General features: G+C 41.9%; 1 protein-coding gene across 1 annotated transcript in view; it reads right to left on the bottom strand.

Moving 5' to 3' along the window:
- LOC135519809 (kinesin-like protein KIF13A) overlaps positions 1 to 19,652 on the bottom strand; it is a 107,785-nt gene that overhangs the window by 61,051 nt on the left and 27,082 nt on the right. Inside the window, exons 12-13 of the mRNA XM_064945021.1 lie at positions 18,249 to 18,335; positions 17,454 to 17,629 (exon numbers count right to left, since the gene is read on the bottom strand). Coding sequence (XP_064801093.1) covers positions 17,454 to 17,629; positions 18,249 to 18,335 — 263 coding nt within the window. The remainder of the gene's footprint in view (positions 1 to 17,453; positions 17,630 to 18,248; positions 18,336 to 19,652) is intronic.

The following is a 19,652-nucleotide window of genomic DNA, read 5'->3' as shown; positions in this document are numbered from 1 at the left end:
CACCTGGACCACGTTCTGATCTATAGGAGAGATACCATACTGTTAAACATAGTGCTTCTCTAACACCTAGACCACGTTCTGATCTATAGGAGAGATACCATACTGTTAAACATAGTGCTTCTCTAACACCTAGACCACGTTCTGATCTATAGGAGAGATACCATACTGTTAAACATAGTGCTTCTCTAACACCTGGACCACGTTCTGATCTATAGGAGAGATACCATACTGTTAAACATAGTGCTTCTCTAACACCTGGACCACGTTCTGATCTATAGGAGAGATACCATACTGTTAAACATAGTGCTTCTCTAACACCTGGACCAAGTTCTGATCTATAGGAGAGATACCATACTGTTAAACATAGTGCTTCTCTAACACCTTGACCACGTTCTGATCTATAGGAGAGATACCATACTGTTAAACATAGTGCTTCTCTAACACCTAGACCACGTTCTGATCTATAGGAGAGATACCATACTGTTAAACATAGTGCTTCTCTAACACCTGGACCACGTTCTGATCTATAGGAGAGATACCATACTGTTAAACATAGTGCTTCTCTAACACCTGGACCACGTTCTGATCTATAGGAGAGATACCATACTGTTAAACATAGTGCTTCTCTAACACCTAGACCACGTTCTGATCTATAGGAGAGATACCATACTGTTAAACATAGTGCTTCTCTAACACCTAGACCACGTTCTGATCTATAGGAGAGATACCATACTGTTAAACATAGTGCTTCTCTAACACCTGGACCACGTTCTGATCTATAGGAGAGATACCATACTGTTAAACATAGTGCTTCTCTAACACCTAGACCACGTTCTGATCTATAGGAGAGATACCATACTGTTAAACATAGTGCTTCTCTAACACCTGGACCACGTTCTGATCTATAGGAGAGATACCATACTGTTAAACATAGTGCTTCTCTAACACCTAGACCACGTTCTGATCTATAGGAGAGATACCATACTGTTAAACACAGTGCTTCTCTAACACCTAGACCACGTTCTGATCTATAGGAGAGATACCATACTGTTAAACATAGTGCTTCTCTAACACCTAGACCACGTTCTGATCTATAGGAGAGATACCATACTGTTAAACATAGTGCTTCTCTAACACCTGGACCACGTTCTGATCTATAGGAGAGATACCATACTGTTAAACACAGTGCTTCTCTAACACCTGGACCACGTTCTGATCTATAGGAGAGATACCATACTGTTAAACATAGTGCTTCTCTAACACCTGGACCACGTTCTGATCTATAGGAGAGATACCATACTGTTAAACATAGTGCTTCTCTAACACCTAGACCACGTTCTGATCTATAGGAGAGATACCATACTGTTAAACATAGTGCTTCTCTAACACCTAGACCACGTTCTGATCTATAGGAGAGATACCATACTGTTAAACATAGTGCTTCTCTAACACCTAGACCACGTTCTGATCTATAGGAGAGATACCATACTGTTAAACATAGTGCTTCTCTAACACCTGGACCACGTTCTGATCTATAGGAGAGATACCATACTGTTAAACATAGTGCTTCTCTAACACCTGGACCACGTTCTGATCTATAGGAGAGATACCATACTGTTAAACATAGTGCTTCTCTAACACCTGGACCACGTTCTGATCTATAGGAGAGATACCATACTGTTAAACATAGTGCTTCTCTAACACCTGGACCACGTTCTGATCTATAGGAGAGATACCATACTGTTAAACATAGTGCTTCTCTAACACCTAGACCATGTTCTGATCTATAGGAGAGATACCATACTGTTAAACATAGTGCTTCTCTAACACCTAGACCACGTTCTGATCTATAGGAGAGATACCACACTGTTAAACATAGTGCTTCTCTAACACCTAGACCACGTTCTGATCTATAGGAGAGATACCATACTGTTAAACATAGTGCTTCTCTAACACCTAGACCACGTTCTGATCTATAGGAGAGATACCATACTGTTAAACATAGTGCTTCTCTAACACCTAGACCACGTTCTGATCTATAGGAGAGATACCATACTGTTAAACATAGTGCTTCTCTAACACCTAGACCACGTTCTGATCTATAGGAGAGATACCATACTGTTAAACATAGTGCTTCTCTAACACCTGGACCACGTTCTGATCTATAGGAGAGATACCATACTGTTAAACATAGTGCTTCTCTAACACCTAGACCACGTTCTGATCTATAGGAGAGATACCATACTGTTAAACATAGTGCTTCTCTAACACCTGGACCACGTTCTGATCTATAGGAGAGATACCATACTGTTAAACATAGTGCTTCTCTAACACCTAGACCACGTTCTGATCTATAGGAGAGATACCATACTGTTAAACATAGTGCCTCTCTAACACCTAGACCACGTTCTGATCTATAGGAGAGATACCATACTGTTAAACATAGTGCTTCTCTAAAACCTGGACCACGTTCTGCATGGGATCTATCGGAGAGATACCATACTGTTAAACATAGTGCCTCTCTAACACCTAGACCACGTTCTGATCTATAGGAGAGATACCATACTGTTAAACATAGTGCTTCTCTAACACCTAGACCACGTTCTGATCTATAGGAGAGATACCATACTGTTAAACATAGTGCTTCTCTAACACCTAGACCACGTTCTGATCTATAGGAGAGATACCATACTGTTAAACATAGTGCTTCTCTAACACCTGGACCACGTTCTGATCTATAGGAGAGATACCATACTGTTAAATATAGTGCTTCTCTAACACCTGGACCACGTTCTGATCTATAGGAGAGATACCATACTGTTAAACATAGTGCTTCTCTAACACCTAGACCACGTTCTGATCTATAGGAGAGATACCATACTGTTAAACATAGTGCTTCTCTAACACCTAGACCACGTTCTGATCTATAGGAGAGATACCATACTGTTAAACATAGTGCTTCTCTAACACCTAGACCACGTTCTGATCTATAGGAGAGATACCATACTGTCAAACATAGTGCTTCTCTAACACCTAGACCACGTTCTGATCTATAGGAGAGATACCATACTGTTAAACATAGTGCTTCTCTAACACCTAGACCACGTTCTGATCTATAGGAGAGATACCATACTGTTAAACATAGTGCTTCTCTAACACCTAGACCACGTTCTGATCTATAGGAGAGATACCATACTGTTAAACATAGTGCTTCTCTAACACCTGGACCACGTTCTGATCTATAGGAGAGATACCATACTGTTAAACATAGTGCTTCTCTAACACCTGGACCACGTTCTGATCTATAGGAGAGATACCATACTGTTAAACATAGTGCTTCTCTAACACCTAGACCACGTTCTGATCTATAGGAGAGATACCATACTGTTAAACATAGTGCTTCTCTAACACCTGGACCACGTTCTGATCTATAGAAGAGATACCATACTGTTAAACATAGTGCTTCTCTAACACCTGGACCACGTTCTGATCTATAGGAGAGATACCATACTGTTAAACATAGTGCTTCTCTAACACCTGGACCACGTTCTGATCTATAGGAGAGATACCATACTGTTAAACATAGTGCTTCTCTAACACCTAGACCACGTTCTGATCTATAGGAGAGATACCATACTGTTAAACATAGTGCTTCTCTAACACCTAGACCACGTTCTGATCTATAGGAGAGATACCATACTGTTAAACATAGTGCTTCTCTAACACCTAGACCACGTTCTGATCTATAGGAGAGATAACATACTGTTAAACATAGTGCTTCTCTAACACCTAGACCACGTTCTGATCTATAGGAGAGATACCATACTGTTAAACATAGTGCTTCTCTAACACCTAGACCACGTTCTGATCTATAGGAGAGATACCATACTGTTAAACATAGTGCTTCTCTAACACCTAGACCACGTTCTGATCTATAGGAGAGATACCATACTGTTAAACATAGTGCTTCTCTAACACCTGGACCACGTTCTGATCTATAGGAGAGATACCATACTGTTAAACATAGTGCTTCTCTAACACCTAGACCACGTTCTGATCTATAGGAGAGATACCATACTGTTAAACATAGTGCTTCTCTAACACCTAGACCACGTTCTGATCTATAGGAGAGATACCATACTGTTAAACATAGTGCTTCTCTAACACCTGGACCACGTTCTGATCTATAGGAGAGATACCATACTGTTAAACATAGTGCTTCTCTAACACCTGGACCACGTTCTGATCTATAGGAGAGATACCATACTGTTAAACATAGTGCTTCTCCAACACCTAGACCACGTTCTGATCTATAGGAGAGATACCATATTGTTAAACATAGTGCTTCTCTAACACCTGGACCACGTTCTGATCTATAGGAGAGATACCATACTGTTAAACATAGTGCTTCTCTAACACCTAGACCACGTTCTGATCTATAGGAGAGATACCATACTGTTAAACATAGTGCTTCTCCAACACCTAGACCACGTTCTGATCTATAGGAGAGATACCATACTGTTAAACATAGTGCTTCTCTAACACCTAGACCACGTTCTGATCTATAGGAGAGATACCATACTGTTAAGCATAGTGCTTCTCTAACACCTAGACCACGTTCTGATCTATAGGAGAGATACCATACTGTTAAGCATAGTGCTTCTCTAACACCTAGACCACGTTCTGATCTATAGGAGAGATACCATACTGTTAAACATAGTGCTTCTCTAACACCTAGACCACGTTCTGATCTATAGGAGAGATACCATACTGTTAAACATAGTGCTTCTCTAAAACCTGGACCACGTTCTGCATGGGATCTATCGGAGAGATACCATACTGTTAAACATAGTGCCTCTCTAACACCTAGACCACGTTCTGATCTATAGGAGAGATACCATACTGTTAAACATAGTGCTTCTCTAACACCTGGACCACGTTCTGATCTATAGGAGAGATACCATACTGTTAAACATAGTGCTTCTCTAACACCTGGACCATGTTCTGATCTATAGGAGAGATACCATACTGTTAAACATAGTGCTTCTCTAACACCTAGACCACGTTCTGATCTATAGGAGAGATACCATACTGTTAAACATAGTGCTTCTCTAACACCTAGACCACATTCTGATCTATAGGAGAGATACCATACTGTTAAACATAGTGCTTCTCTAACACCTAGACCACGTTCTGATCTATAGGAGAGATACCATACTGTTAAACATAGTGCTTCTCTAACACCTAGACCACGTTCTGATCTATAGGAGAGATACCATACTGTTAAACATAGTGCTTCTCTAACACCTAGACCACGTTCTGATCTATAGGAGAGATACCATACTGTTAAACATAGTGCTTCTCTAACACCTAGACCACGTTCTGATCTATAGGAGAGATACCATACTGTTAAACATAGTGCTTCTCTAACACCTGGACCACGTTCTGATCTATAGGAGAGATACCATACTGTTAAACATAGTGCTTCTCTAACACCTAGACCACGTTCTGATCTATAGGAGAGATACCATACTGTTAAACATAGTGCTTCTCTAACACCTGGACCACGTTCTGATCTATAGGAGAGATACCATACTGTTAAACATAGTGCTTCTCTAACACCTGGACCACGTTCTGATCTATAGGAGAGATACCATACTGTTAAACATAGTGCTTCTCTAACACCTAGACCACGTTCTGATCTATAGGAGAGATACCATACTGTTAAACATAGTGCTTCTCTAACACCTAGACCACGTTCTGATCTATAGGAGAGATACCATACTGTTAAACATAGTGCTTCTCTAACACCTGGACCACGTTCTGATCTATAGGAGAGATACCATACTGTTAAACATAGTGCTTCTCTAACACCTGGACCACGTTCTGATCTATAGGAGAGATACCATACAGTTAAACATAGTGCTTCTCTAACACCTGGACCACGTTCTGATCTATAGGAGAGATACCATACTGTTAAACATAGTGCTTCTCTAACACCTAGACCACGTTCTGATCTATAGGAGAGATACCATACTGTTAAACATAGTGCTTCTCTAACACCTAGACCACGTTCTGATCTATAGGAGAGATACCATACTGTTAAACATAGTGCTTCTCTAACACCTAGACCACGTTCTGATCTATAGGAGAGATACCATACTGTTAAACATAGTGCTTCTCTAACACCTGGACCACGTTCTGATCTATAGGAGAGATACCATACTGTTAAACATAGTGCTTCTCTAACACCTGGACCACGTTCTGATCTATAGGAGAGATACCATACTGTTAAACATAGTGCTTCTCCAACACCTAGACCACGTTCTGATCTATAGGAGAGATACCATACTGTTAAACATAGTGCTTCTCTAACACCTGGACCACGTTCTGATCTATAGGAGAGATACCATACTGTTAAACATAGTGCTTCTCTAACACCTAGACCACGTTCTGATCTATAGGAGAGATACCATACTGTTAAACATAGTGCTTCTCTAACACCTGGACCACGTTCTGATCTATAGGAGAGATACCATACTGTTAAACATAGTGCTTCTCCAACACCTAGACCACGTTCTGATCTATAGGAGAGATACCATACTGTTAAACATAGTGCTTCTCTAACACCTGGACCACGTTCTGATCTATAGGAGAGATACCATACTGTTAAACATAGTGCTTCTCTAACACCTGGACCATGTTCTGATCTATAGGAGAGATACCATACTGTTAAACATAGTGCTTCTCTAACACCTAGACCACGTTCTGATCTATAGGAGAGATACCATACTGTTAAACATAGTGCTTCTCTAACACCTAGACCACATTCTGATCTATAGGAGAGATACCATACTGTTAAACATAGTGCCTCTCTAACACCTAGACCACGTTCTGATCTATAGGAGAGATACCATACTGTTAAACATAGTGCTTCTCTAAAACCTGGACCACGTTCTGCATGGGATCTATCAGAGAGATACCATACTGTTAAACATAGTGCCTCTCTAACACCTAGACCACGTTCTGATCTATAGGAGAGATACCATACTGTTAAACATAGTGCTTCTCTAACACCTAGACCACGTTCTGATCTATAGGAGAGATACCATACTGTTAAACATAGTGCTTCTCTAACACCTAGACCACGTTCTGATCTATAGGAGAGATACCATACTGTTAAACATAGTGCTTCTCTAACACCTAGACCACGTTCTGATCTATAGGAGAGATACCATACTGTTAAACATAGTGCTTCTCTAACACCTAGACCACGTTCTGATCTATAGGAGAGATACCATACTGTTAAACATAGTGCTTCTCTAACACCTGGACCACGTTCTGATCTATAGGAGAGATACCATACTGTTAAACATAGTGCTTCTCTAACACCTGGACCACGTTCTGATCTATAGGAGAGATACCATACTGTTAAACATAGTGCTTCTCTAACACCTGGACCACGTTCTGATCTATAGGAGAGATACCATACTGTTAAACATAGTGCTTCTCTAACACCTAGACCACGTTCTGATCTATAGGAGAGATACCATACTGTTAAACATAGTGCTTCTCTAACACCTAGACCACGTTCTGATCTATAGGAGAGATACCATACTGTTAAACATAGTGCTTCTCTAACACCTGGACCACGTTCTGATCTATAGGAGAGATACCATACTGTTAAACATAGTGCTTCTCTAACACCTAGACCACGTTCTGATCTATAGGAGAGATACCATACTGTTAAACATAGTGCTTCTCTAACACCTGGACCACGTTCTGATCTATAGGAGAGATACCATACTGTTAAACATAGTGCTTCTCTAACACCTGGACCACGTTCTGATCTATAGGAGAGATACCATACTGTTAAACATAGTGCTTCTCTAACACCTGGACCACGTTCTGATCTATAGGAGAGATACCATACTGTTAAACATAGTGCTTCTCTAACACCTAGACCACGTTCTGATCTATAGGAGAGATACCATACTGTTAAACATAGTGCTTCTCTAACACCTAGACCACGTTCTGATCTATAGGAGAGATACCATACTGTTAAACATAGTGCTTCTCTAACACCTAGACCACGTTCTGATCTATAGGAGAGATACCATACTGTTAAACATAGTGCTTCTCTAACACCTAGACCACGTTCTGATCTATAGGAGAGATACCATACTGTTAAGCATAGTGCTTCTCTAACACCTAGACCACGTTCTGATCTATAGGAGAGATACCATACTGTTAAGCATAGTGCTTCTCTAACACCTAGACCACGTTCTGATCTATAGGAGAGATACCATACTGTTAAACATAGTGCTTCTCTAACACCTGGACCACGTTCTGATCTATAGGAGAGATACCATACTGTTAAACATAGTGCTTCTCTAACACCTAGACCACGTTCTGATCTATAGGAGAGATAACATACTGTTAAACATAGTGCTTCTCTAACACCTAGACCACGTTCTGATCTATAGGAGAGATACCATACTGTTAAACATAGTGCTTCTCTAACACCTGGACCACGTTCTGATCTATAGGAGAGATACCATACTGTTAAACATAGTGCTTCTCTAACACCTAGACCACGTTCTGATCTATAGGAGAGATACCATACTGTTAAACATAGTGCTTCTCTAAAACCTGGACCACGTTCTGCATGGGATCTATCGGAGAGATACCATACTGTTAAACATAGTGCCTCTCTAACACCTAGACCACGTTCTGATCTATAGGAGAGATACCATACTGTTAAACATAGTGCTTCTCTAACACCTAGACCACGTTCTGATCTATAGGAGAGATACCATACTGTTAAACATAGTGCTTCTCTAACACCTGGACCACGTTCTGATCTATAGGAGAGATACCATACTGTTAAACATAGTGCTTCTCCAACACCTAGACCACGTTCTGATCTATAGGAGAGATACCATACTGTTAAACATAGTGCTTCTCTAACACCTGGACCACGTTCTGATCTATAGGAGAGATACCATACTGTTAAACATAGTGCTTCTCTAACACCTAGACCACGTTCTGATCTATAGGAGAGATACCATACTGTTAAACATAGTGCTTCTCTAACACCTAGACCACGTTCTGATCTATAGGAGAGATACCATACTGTTAAACATAGTGCTTCTCCAACACCTAGACCACGTTCTGATCTATAGGAGAGATACCATACTGTTAAACATAGTGCTTCTCTAACACCTGGACCACGTTCTGATCTATAGGAGAGATACCATACTGTTAAACATAGTGCTTCTCTAACACCTGGACCATGTTCTGATCTATAGGAGAGATACCATACTGTTAAACATAGTGCTTCTCTAACACCTAGACCACGTTCTGATCTATAGGAGAGATACCATACTGTTAAACATAGTGCTTCTCTAACACCTAGACCCCATTCTGATCTATAGGAGAGATACCATACTGTTAAACATAGTGCCTCTCTAACACCTAGACCACGTTCTGATCTATAGGAGAGATACCATACTGTTAAACATAGTGCTTCTCTAAAACCTGGACCACGTTCTGCATGGGATCTATCGGAGAGATACCATACTGTTAAACATAGTGCCTCTCTAACACCTAGACCACGTTCTGATCTATAGGAGAGATACCATACTGTTAAACATAGTGCTTCTCTAACACCTAGACCACGTTCTGATCTATAGGAGAGATACCATACTGTTAAACATAGTGCTTCTCTAAAACCTGGACCACGTTCTGCATGGGATCTATCGGAGAGATACCATACTGTTAAACATAGTGCCTCTCTAACACCTAGACCACGTTCTGATCTATAGGAGAGATACCATACTGTTAAACATAGTGCTTCTCTAACACCTAGACCACGTTCTGATCTATAGGAGAGATACCATACTGTTAAACATAGTGCTTCTCTAACACCTAGACCACGTTCTGATCTATAGGAGAGATACCATACTGTTAAACATAGTGCTTCTCTAACACCTAGACCACGTTCTGATCTATAGGAGAGATACCATACTGTTAAACATAGTGCTTCTCTAACACCTAGACCACGTTCTGATCTATAGGAGAGATACCATACTGTTAAACATAGTGCTTCTCTAACACCTAGACCACGTTCTGATCTATAGGAGAGATACCATACTGTTAAACATAGTGCTTCTCTAACACCTGGACCATGTTCTGATCTATAGGAGAGATACCATACTGTTAAACATAGTGCTTCTCTAACACCTGGACCACGTTCTGATCTATAGGAGAGATACCATACTGTTAAACATAGTGCTTCTCTAACACCTGGACCATGTTCTGATCTATAGGAGAGATACCATACTGTTAAACATAGTGCTTCTCTAACACCTAGACCACGTTCTGATCTATAGGAGAGATACCATACTGTTAAACATAGTGCTTCTCTAACACCTAGACCACATTCTGATCTATAGGAGAGATACCATACTGTTAAACATAGTGCTTCTCTAACACCTAGACCACGTTCTGATCTATAGGAGAGATACCATACTGTTAAACATAGTGCTTCTCTAACACCTGGACCACGTTCTGATCTATAGGAGAGATACCATACTGTTAAACATAGTGCTTCTCTAAAACCTGGACCACGTTCTGATCTATAGGAGAGATACCATACTGTTAAACATAGTGCTTCTCTAACACCTGGACCACGTTCTGATCTATAGGAGAGATACCATACTGTTAAACATAGTGCTTCTCTAACACCTAGACCACGTTCTGATCTATAGGAGAGATACCATACTGTTAAACATAGTGCTTCTCTAACACCTGGACCACGTTCTGATCTATAGGAGAGATACCATACTGTTAAACATAGTGCTTCTCTAACACCTAGACCACGTTCTGATCTATAGGAGAGATACCATACTGTTAAACATAGTGCTTCTCTAACACCTAGACCACGTTCTGATCTATAGGAGAGATACCATACTGTTAAACATAGTGCTTCTCTAACACCTAGACCACGTTCTGATCTATAGGAGAGATACCATACTGTTAAACATAGTGCTTCTCTAAAACCTGGACCACGTTCTGATCTATAGGAGAGATACCATACTGTTAAACATAGTGCTTCTCTAACACCTAGACCACGTTCTGATCTATAGGAGAGATACCATACTGTTAAACATAGTGCTTCTCTAAAACCTGGACCACGTTCTGCATGGGATCTATCGGAGAGATACCATACTGTTAAACATAGTGCCTCTCTAACACCTAGACCACGTTCTGATCTATAGGAGAGATACCATACTGTTAAACATAGTGCTTCTCTAACACCTAGACCACGTTCTGATCTATAGGAGAGATACCATACTGTTAAACATAGTGCTTCTCTAACACCTAGACCACGTTCTGATCTATAGGAGAGATACCATACTGTTAAACATAGTGCTTCTCTAACACCTGGACCACGTTCTGATCTATAGGAGAGATACCATACTGTTAAACATAGTGCTTCTCTAACACCTGGACCATGTTCTGATCTATAGGAGAGATACCATACTGTTAAACATAGTGCTTCTCTAACACCTAGACCACGTTCTGATCTATAGGAGAGATACCATACTGTTAAACATAGTGCTTCTCTAACACCTAGACCACATTCTGATCTATAGGAGAGATACCATACTGTTAAACATAGTGCTTCTCTAACACCTAGACCACGTTCTGATCTATAGGAGAGATACCATACTGTTAAACATAGTGCTTCTCTAACACCTAGACCACGTTCTGATCTATAGGAGAGATACCATACTGTTAAACATAGTGCTTCTCTAACACCTGGACCACGTTCTGATCTATAGGAGAGATACCATACTGTTAAACATAGTGCTTCTCTAACACCTAGACCACGTTCTGATCTATAGGAGAGATACCATACTGTTAAACATAGTGCTTCTCTAACACCTGGACCACGTTCTGATCTATAGGAGAGATACCATACTGTTAAACATAGTGCTTCTCTAACACCTGGACCACGTTCTGATCTATAGGAGAGATACCATACTGTTAAACATAGTGCTTCTCTAACACCTAGACCACGTTCTGATCTATAGGAGAGATACCATACTGTTAAACATAGTGCTTCTCTAACACCTAGACCACGTTCTGATCTATAGGAGAGATACCATACTGTTAAACATAGTGCTTCTCTAACACCTAGACCACGTTCTGATCTATAGGAGAGATACCATACTGTTAAACATAGTGCTTCTCTAACACCTAGACCACGTTCTGATCTATAGGAGAGATACCATACTGTTAAGGTCCTGTGTGGCTCAGTCGGTAGAGCATGGCGCTTGCAACGCCAAGCGTCGTGGGTTCGATTCCCGCTGGGGCCACCCATATGTAAAAGTAGTGGCCCCAGCCGACTTGTAAGTCGCTTTGGACAAAAGCGTCTGCTAAATGGGATATATTATTATTATTATTATTAAACACAGTGCTTCTCTAACACCTGGACCACGTTCTGATCTATAGGAGAGATACCATACTGTTAAACATAGTGCTTCTCTAACACCTAGACCACGTTCTGATCTATAGGAGAGATACCATACTGTTAAACATAGTGCTTCTCTAACACCTGGACCACGTTCTGATCTATAGGAGAGATACCATACTGTTAAACATAGTGCTTCTCTAACACCTAGACCACGTTCTGATCTATAGGAGAGATACCATACTGTTAAACATAGTGCTTCTCTAACACCTGGACCACGTTCTGATCTATAGGAGAGATACCATACTGTTAAACATAGTGCTTCTCTAACACCTAGACCACGTTCTGATCTATAGGAGAGATACCATACTGTTAAACATAGTGCTTCTCTAACACCTAGACCACGTTCTGATCTATAGGAGAGATACCATACTGTTAAACATAGTGCTTCTCTAACACCTGGACCACGTTCTGATCTATAGGAGAGATACCATACTGTTAAACATAGTGCTTCTCTAACACCTAGACCACGTTCTGATCTATAGGAGAGATACCATACTGTTAAACATAGTGCTTCTCTAACACCTAGACCACGTTCTGATCTATAGGAGAGATACCATACTGTTAAACATAGTGCTTCTCTAACACCTGGACCACGTTCTGATCTATAGGAGAGATACCATACTGTTAAACATAGTGCTTCTCTAACACCTAGACCACGTTCTGATCTATAGGAGAGATACCATACTGTTAAACATAGTGCTTCTCTAACACCTGGACCACGTTCTGATCTATAGGAGAGATACCATACTGTTAAACATAGTGCTTCTCTAACACCTGGACCACGTTCTGATCTATAGGAGAGATACCATACTGTTAAACATAGTGCTTCTCTAACACCTGGACCACGTTCTGATCTATAGGAGAGATACCATACTGTTAAACATAGTGCTTCTCTAAAACCTAGACCACGTTCTGATCTATAGGAGAGATACCATACTGTTAAACATAGTGCTTCTCTAACACCTAGACCACGTTCTGATCTATAGGAGAGATACCATACTGTTAAACATAGTGCTTCTCTAACACCTGGACCACGTTCTGATCTATAGGAGAGATACCATACTGTTAAACATAGTGCTTCTCTAACACCTAGACCACGTTCTGATCTATAGGAGAGATACCATACTGTTAAACATAGTGCTTCTCTAACACCTGGACCACGTTCTGATCTATAGGAGAGATACCATACTGTTAAGCATAGTGCTTCTCTAACACCTAGACCACGTTCTGATCTATAGGAGAGATACCATACTGTTAAACATAGTGCTTCTCTAAAACCTAGACCACGTTCTGATCTATAGGAGAGATACCATACTGTTAAACATAGTGCTTCTCTAACACCTAGACCACGTTCTGATCTATAGGAGAGATACCATACTGTTAAACATAGTGCTTCTCTAACACCTGGACCACGTTCTGATCTATAGGAGAGATACCATACTGTTAAACATAGTGCTTCTCTAACACCTGGACCACGTTCTGATCTATAGGAGAGATACCAGACTGTTAAACATAGTGCTTCTCTAACACCTAGACCACGTTCTGATCTATAGGAGAGATACCATACTGTTAAACATAGTGCTTCTCTAACACCTGGACCACGTTCTGATCTATAGGAGAGATACCATACTGTTAAACATAGTGCTTCTCTAACACATAGACCACGTTCTGATCTATAGGAGAGATACCATACTGTTAAACATAGTGCTTCTCTAACACCTAGACCACGTTCTGATCTATAGGAGAGATACCATACTGTTAAACATAGTGCTTCTCTAACACCTGGACCACGTTCTGCATGGGATCTATAGGAGAGATACCATACTGTTAAACATAGTGCTTCTCTAACACCTAGACCACGTTCTGATCTATAGGAGAGATACCATACTGTTAAACATAGTGCTTCTCTAACACCTAGACCACGTTCTGATCTATAGGAGAGATACCATACTGTTAAACATAGTGCTTCTCTAACACCTGGACCACGTTCTGATCTATAGGAGAGATACCATACTGTTAAACATAGTGCTTCTCTAACACCTAGACCACGTTCTGATCTATAGGAGAGATACCATACTGTTAAACATAGTGCTTCTCTAACACCTAGACCACGTTCTGATCTATAGGAGAGATACCATACTGTTAAACATAGTGCTTCTCTAACACCTGGACCACGTTCTGATCTATAGGAGAGATACCATACTGTTAAACATTGTGCTTCTCTAACACCTAGACCACGTTCTGATCTATAGGAGAGATACCATACTGTTAAACATAGTGCTTCTCTAACACCTAGACCACGTTCTGATCTATAGGAGAGATACCATACTGTTAAACATAGTGCTTCTCTAACACCTAGACCACGTTCTGATCTATAGGAGAGATACCATACTGTTAAACATAGTGCTTCTCTAACACCTAGACCACGTTCTGATCTATAGGAGAGATACCATACTGTTAAACATAGTGCTTCTCTAACACCTAGACCACGTTCTGATCTATAGGAGAGATACCATACTGTTAAACATAGTGCTTCTCTAACACCTAGACCACGTTCTGATCTATAGGAGAGATACCATACTGTTAAACATAGTGCTTCTCTAACACCTGGACCACGTTCTGATCTATAGGAGAGATACCATACTGTTAAACATAGTGCTTCTCTAACACCTAGACCACGTTCTGATCTATAGGAGAGATACCATACTGTTAAACATAGTGCTTCTCTAACACCTGGACCACGTTCTGATCTATAGGAGAGATACCATACTGTTAAACATAGTGCTTCTCTAACACCTAGAACACGTTCTGTACCAGAAGGTCTGTATCAGATGGTCTGTACCAGATGGTCTGTACCAGATGGTCTGTATCAGATGGTCTGTATCCGATGGTCTGTATCAGATGGTCTGTACCAGATGGTCTGTATCCGATGGTCTGTATCAGATGGTCTGTATCAGATGGTCTGTATCCGATGGTCTGTATCAGATGGTCTGTATCAGATGGTCTGTACCAGATGGTCTGTACCAGATGGTCTGTATCAGATGGTCTGTATTAGATGGTCTGTATCCGATGGTCTGTATCAGATGGTCTGTATCAGATGGTCTGTATCTGATGGTCTGTATCAGATGGTCTGTATCAGATGGTCTGTACCAGATGGTCTGTACCAGATGGTCTGTATCCGATGGTCTGTATCAGATGGTCTGTATCAGATGGTCTGTATCTGATGGTCTGTATTAGATGGTCTGTATCAGATGGTCTGTATTAGATGGTCTGTATCAGATGGTATGTATCAGATGGTCTGTACCAGATTGTCTGTATCAGATGGTCTGTACCAGATGGTCTGTACTAGGTGTGTGCGTAGTGGTGTGTGTAGTGTAGTGGTGAGTTTATTGTAGTGGTGAGTTTAGTGTAGTGGTGGGTGTACTGGTGTGTGTGTAGTGTAGTGGTGTGTGTAGATGGTGGGTGGGTGTGTGTAGTGGTGTGTGTAGGGTAGTGGTGTGTGTAGTGTAGTGTGTGTGTAGTGTAGTGGTGTGTTTAGTATAGTGGTGGGTGTACTGGTGTGTGTGTAGTGTACTGGTGTGTAGTGTACTGGTGTGTGTGTAGTGGTGTGTGTGTAGTGTACTGGTGTGTGTGTAGTGTACTGGTGTGTGTGTAGTGGTGTGTGTGTGTGTGTGTGTGTGTAGTGGTGTGTGTAGTGTAGTGGTGTGTGTAGTGTAGTGTGTGTGTAGTGTAGTGGTGTGTTTAGTATAGTGGTGGGTGTACTGGTGTGTGTGTAGTGTACTGGTGTGTAGTGTACTGGTGTGTGTGTAGTGGTGTGTGTGTAGTGTACTGGTGTGTGTGTGTAGTGTACTGGTGTGTGTGTAGTGGTGTGTGTGTGTGTGTGTGTGTGTAGTGGTGTGTGTAGTGTAGTGGTGTGTGTAGTGTAGTGTGTGTGTAGTGTAGTGGTGTGTTTAGTATAGTGGTGGGTGTACTGGTGTGTGTGTAGTGTACTGGTGTGTGTGTAGTGTACTGGTGTGTGTGTAGTGGTGTGTGTGTAGTGTACTGGTGTGTGTGTAGTGTACTGGTGTGTGTGTAGTGTACTGGTGTGTGTGTAGTGGTGTGTGTGTGTGTGTAGTGTAGTGGTGTGTGTGTAGTGTACTGGTGTGTGTGTAGTGTACTGGTGTGTGTGTAGTGTAGTGGTGTGTGTGTGTGTAGTGTACTGGTGTGTGTGTAGTGGTGTGTGTGTGTGTAGTGTAGTGGTGTGTGTGTAGTGTACTGGTGTGTGTGTAGTGTAGTGGTGTGTGTGTAGTGTAGTGGTGTGTGTGTAGTGGTGTAGTGTGTAATAGGTGGGATGGAAGCCTCTCCCACACAGCAGATGCAAGGCTGCAGGTCATCCCACCTCATGTGAACAGGATCGGGGCATGACACACACACACACACACACACACACACACACACACACACACACACACACACACACACACGCACACACACACACACACGCACACACACACACACACGACAGCTTGTGTGTGACATAGCGGTTGCATCACAGGGAAAGAGAGGAGCGAGGAGAGGACAGATGTGTCTCAGTGCCCCTTGAGGGGGACTGGTGTCCTCCATCGCCGGTCAAGTGGCTCTAAATGAAACCTCTGGTGTCGGGGTTGAGGAGGAGAGGCCATGGAGCTCTATCAGGGACTGAGGCAGTTTATACCTGCAGTGCGAACGCAACACTGCATATTGTTCAATATAGTGTGGCAAAATTACAGGTACTTCCCCAAAAATCCTGCGTTTTCTAGAAATCCCGGTTGGAAGGATACCGGAATCAGGAGGGAATAAGCAGGACATCTGTGAATCCTTCTAATGAGATTTCTGAAAAACCCAGTTCAGCAAAATGATTGTAATTTGTTCCAGAAGTCATCATACATACCGTTGTTTCCCAGGGTCTTCATCATGACCTCCGTCTGGGCGAACTCATAGCTGTAGTCCTGTTCTGAGGAGGCCTCGCTGCCTGTCTCTACGTCTGCCTCTACATAGCTCTCCCTGGGGGACGCCCTCTCCAGCTCCTTCAGACGCTCACGCCGCTTCCGCCCAGGCAGGTTTATTCTACAGCACACAGGAGGTACACTCAGTCCCTGCCTCTACAGCACACAGGAGGTACACTCAGTTCCTGCCTCTACAGCACACAGGAGGTACACTCAGTTCCTGCCTCTACAGCACACAGGAGGTACACTCAGTTCCTGCCTCTACAGCACACAGGAGGTGCACTCAGTTCCTGCCTCTACAGCACACAGGGGGTACACTCAGTTCCTGCCTCTACAGCACACAGGAGGTACACTCAGTTCCTGCCTCTACAACACACAGGAGGTACACTCAGTTCCTGCCTCTACAGCACACAGGAGGTACACTCAGTTCCTGCCTCTACAGCACACAGGAGGTACACTCAGTTCCTGCCTCTACAGCACACAGGAGGTACACTCAGTTCCTGCCTCTACAGCACACAGGAGGTACACTCAGTTCCTGCCTCTACAACACACAGGAGGTACACTCAGTTCCTGCTTCCTGCTTCTTAACATTCCCAAAAATGTGCAGCTTTTCCAGAAATCCTGATGGGAGGGTTCTGGATTTCCTGCTGTTTTGGGGAATATTTACAACCAGGATTTCTGGAAAATCTCTAGTTAACTTTGTCCAGTAGATGTTCATGTTCTGTAGAGAAACTCCTCACCTGAAGAAGTGGTTGTTGCCCCACAATATGCGGTCTCCATGCCACAGGTGGACCAAGGACTCAGTCATGGTTCCATTCACACAGGTTCTGTTGGAGCAGAGCAATACAGTCTGATGATGTCATATTGAGGTGTGTTGTGGGACAGTAGACATCCCATCCTGCTGTACCTCCTCTTCCACACAGAGAGTAACACAGCACATCAAATATCCTCATATCACCCACCAACAGTAAAGACTACCAATGAGATATCCTCATATCACCCACCAACAGTAAAGACTACCAATGAGATATCCTCATATCACCCACCAACAGTAAAGACTACCAATGAGATATCCTCATATCACCCACCAACAGTAAAGACTACCAATGAGATGTCCTCATATCACCCACCAACAGTAGAGACTACCAATGAGATGTCCTCATATCACCCACCAACAGTAAAGACTACCAATGAGATATCCTCATATCACCCACCAACAGTAAAGACTACCAATGAGATATCCTCATATCACCCACCAACAGTAAAGACTACCAATGAGATGTCCTCATATCACCCACCAACAGTAAAGACTACCAATGAGATATCCTCATATCACCCACCAACAGTAAATACTACCAGTGAGATGTCCTCATATCACCCACCAACAGTAGAGACTACCAATGAGATGTCCTCATATCACCCACCAACAGTAAAGACTACCAATGAGATATCCTCATATCACCCACCAACAGTAAAGACTACCAATGAGATATCCTCATATCACCCACCAACAGTAAAGACTACCAATGAGATGTCCTCATATCACCCACCAACAGTAAAGACTACCAATGAGATATCCTCATATCACCCACCAACAGTAAAGACTACCAATGAGATATCCTCATATCACCCACCAACAGTAAATACTACCAATGAGATATCCTCATATCACCCACCAACAGTAAAGACTACCAATGAGATATCCTCATATCACCCACCAACAGTAAAGACTACCAATGAGATATCCTCATATCACCCACCAACAGTAAAGACTACCAATGAGATATCCTCAAATCACCCACCAACAGTAAAGACTACCAATGAGATATCCTCATATCACCCACCAACAGTAAAGACTACCAATGAGATATCCTCATATCACCCACCAACAGTAAATACTACCAATGAGATATCCTCATATCACCCACCAACAGTAAAGACTACCAATGAGATATCCTCATATCACCCACCAACAGTAAAGACTACCAATGAGATATCCTCATATCACCCACCAACAGTAAAGACTACCAATGAGATATCCTCATATCACCCACCAACAGTAAAGACTACCAATGAGATATCCTCATATCACCCACCAACAGTAAAGACTACCAATGAGATATCCTCATATCACCCACCAACAG

This window comes from Oncorhynchus masou, chromosome 29 (genome assembly GCF_036934945.1).
Source record: "Oncorhynchus masou masou isolate Uvic2021 chromosome 29, UVic_Omas_1.1, whole genome shotgun sequence".
Classification (NCBI taxonomy): Eukaryota; Metazoa; Chordata; class Actinopteri; order Salmoniformes; family Salmonidae; genus Oncorhynchus; species Oncorhynchus masou.
The sequence above is the reverse complement of the archived record's forward strand: the minus strand, read 5'-3'. Positions and strand labels throughout refer to the sequence as shown.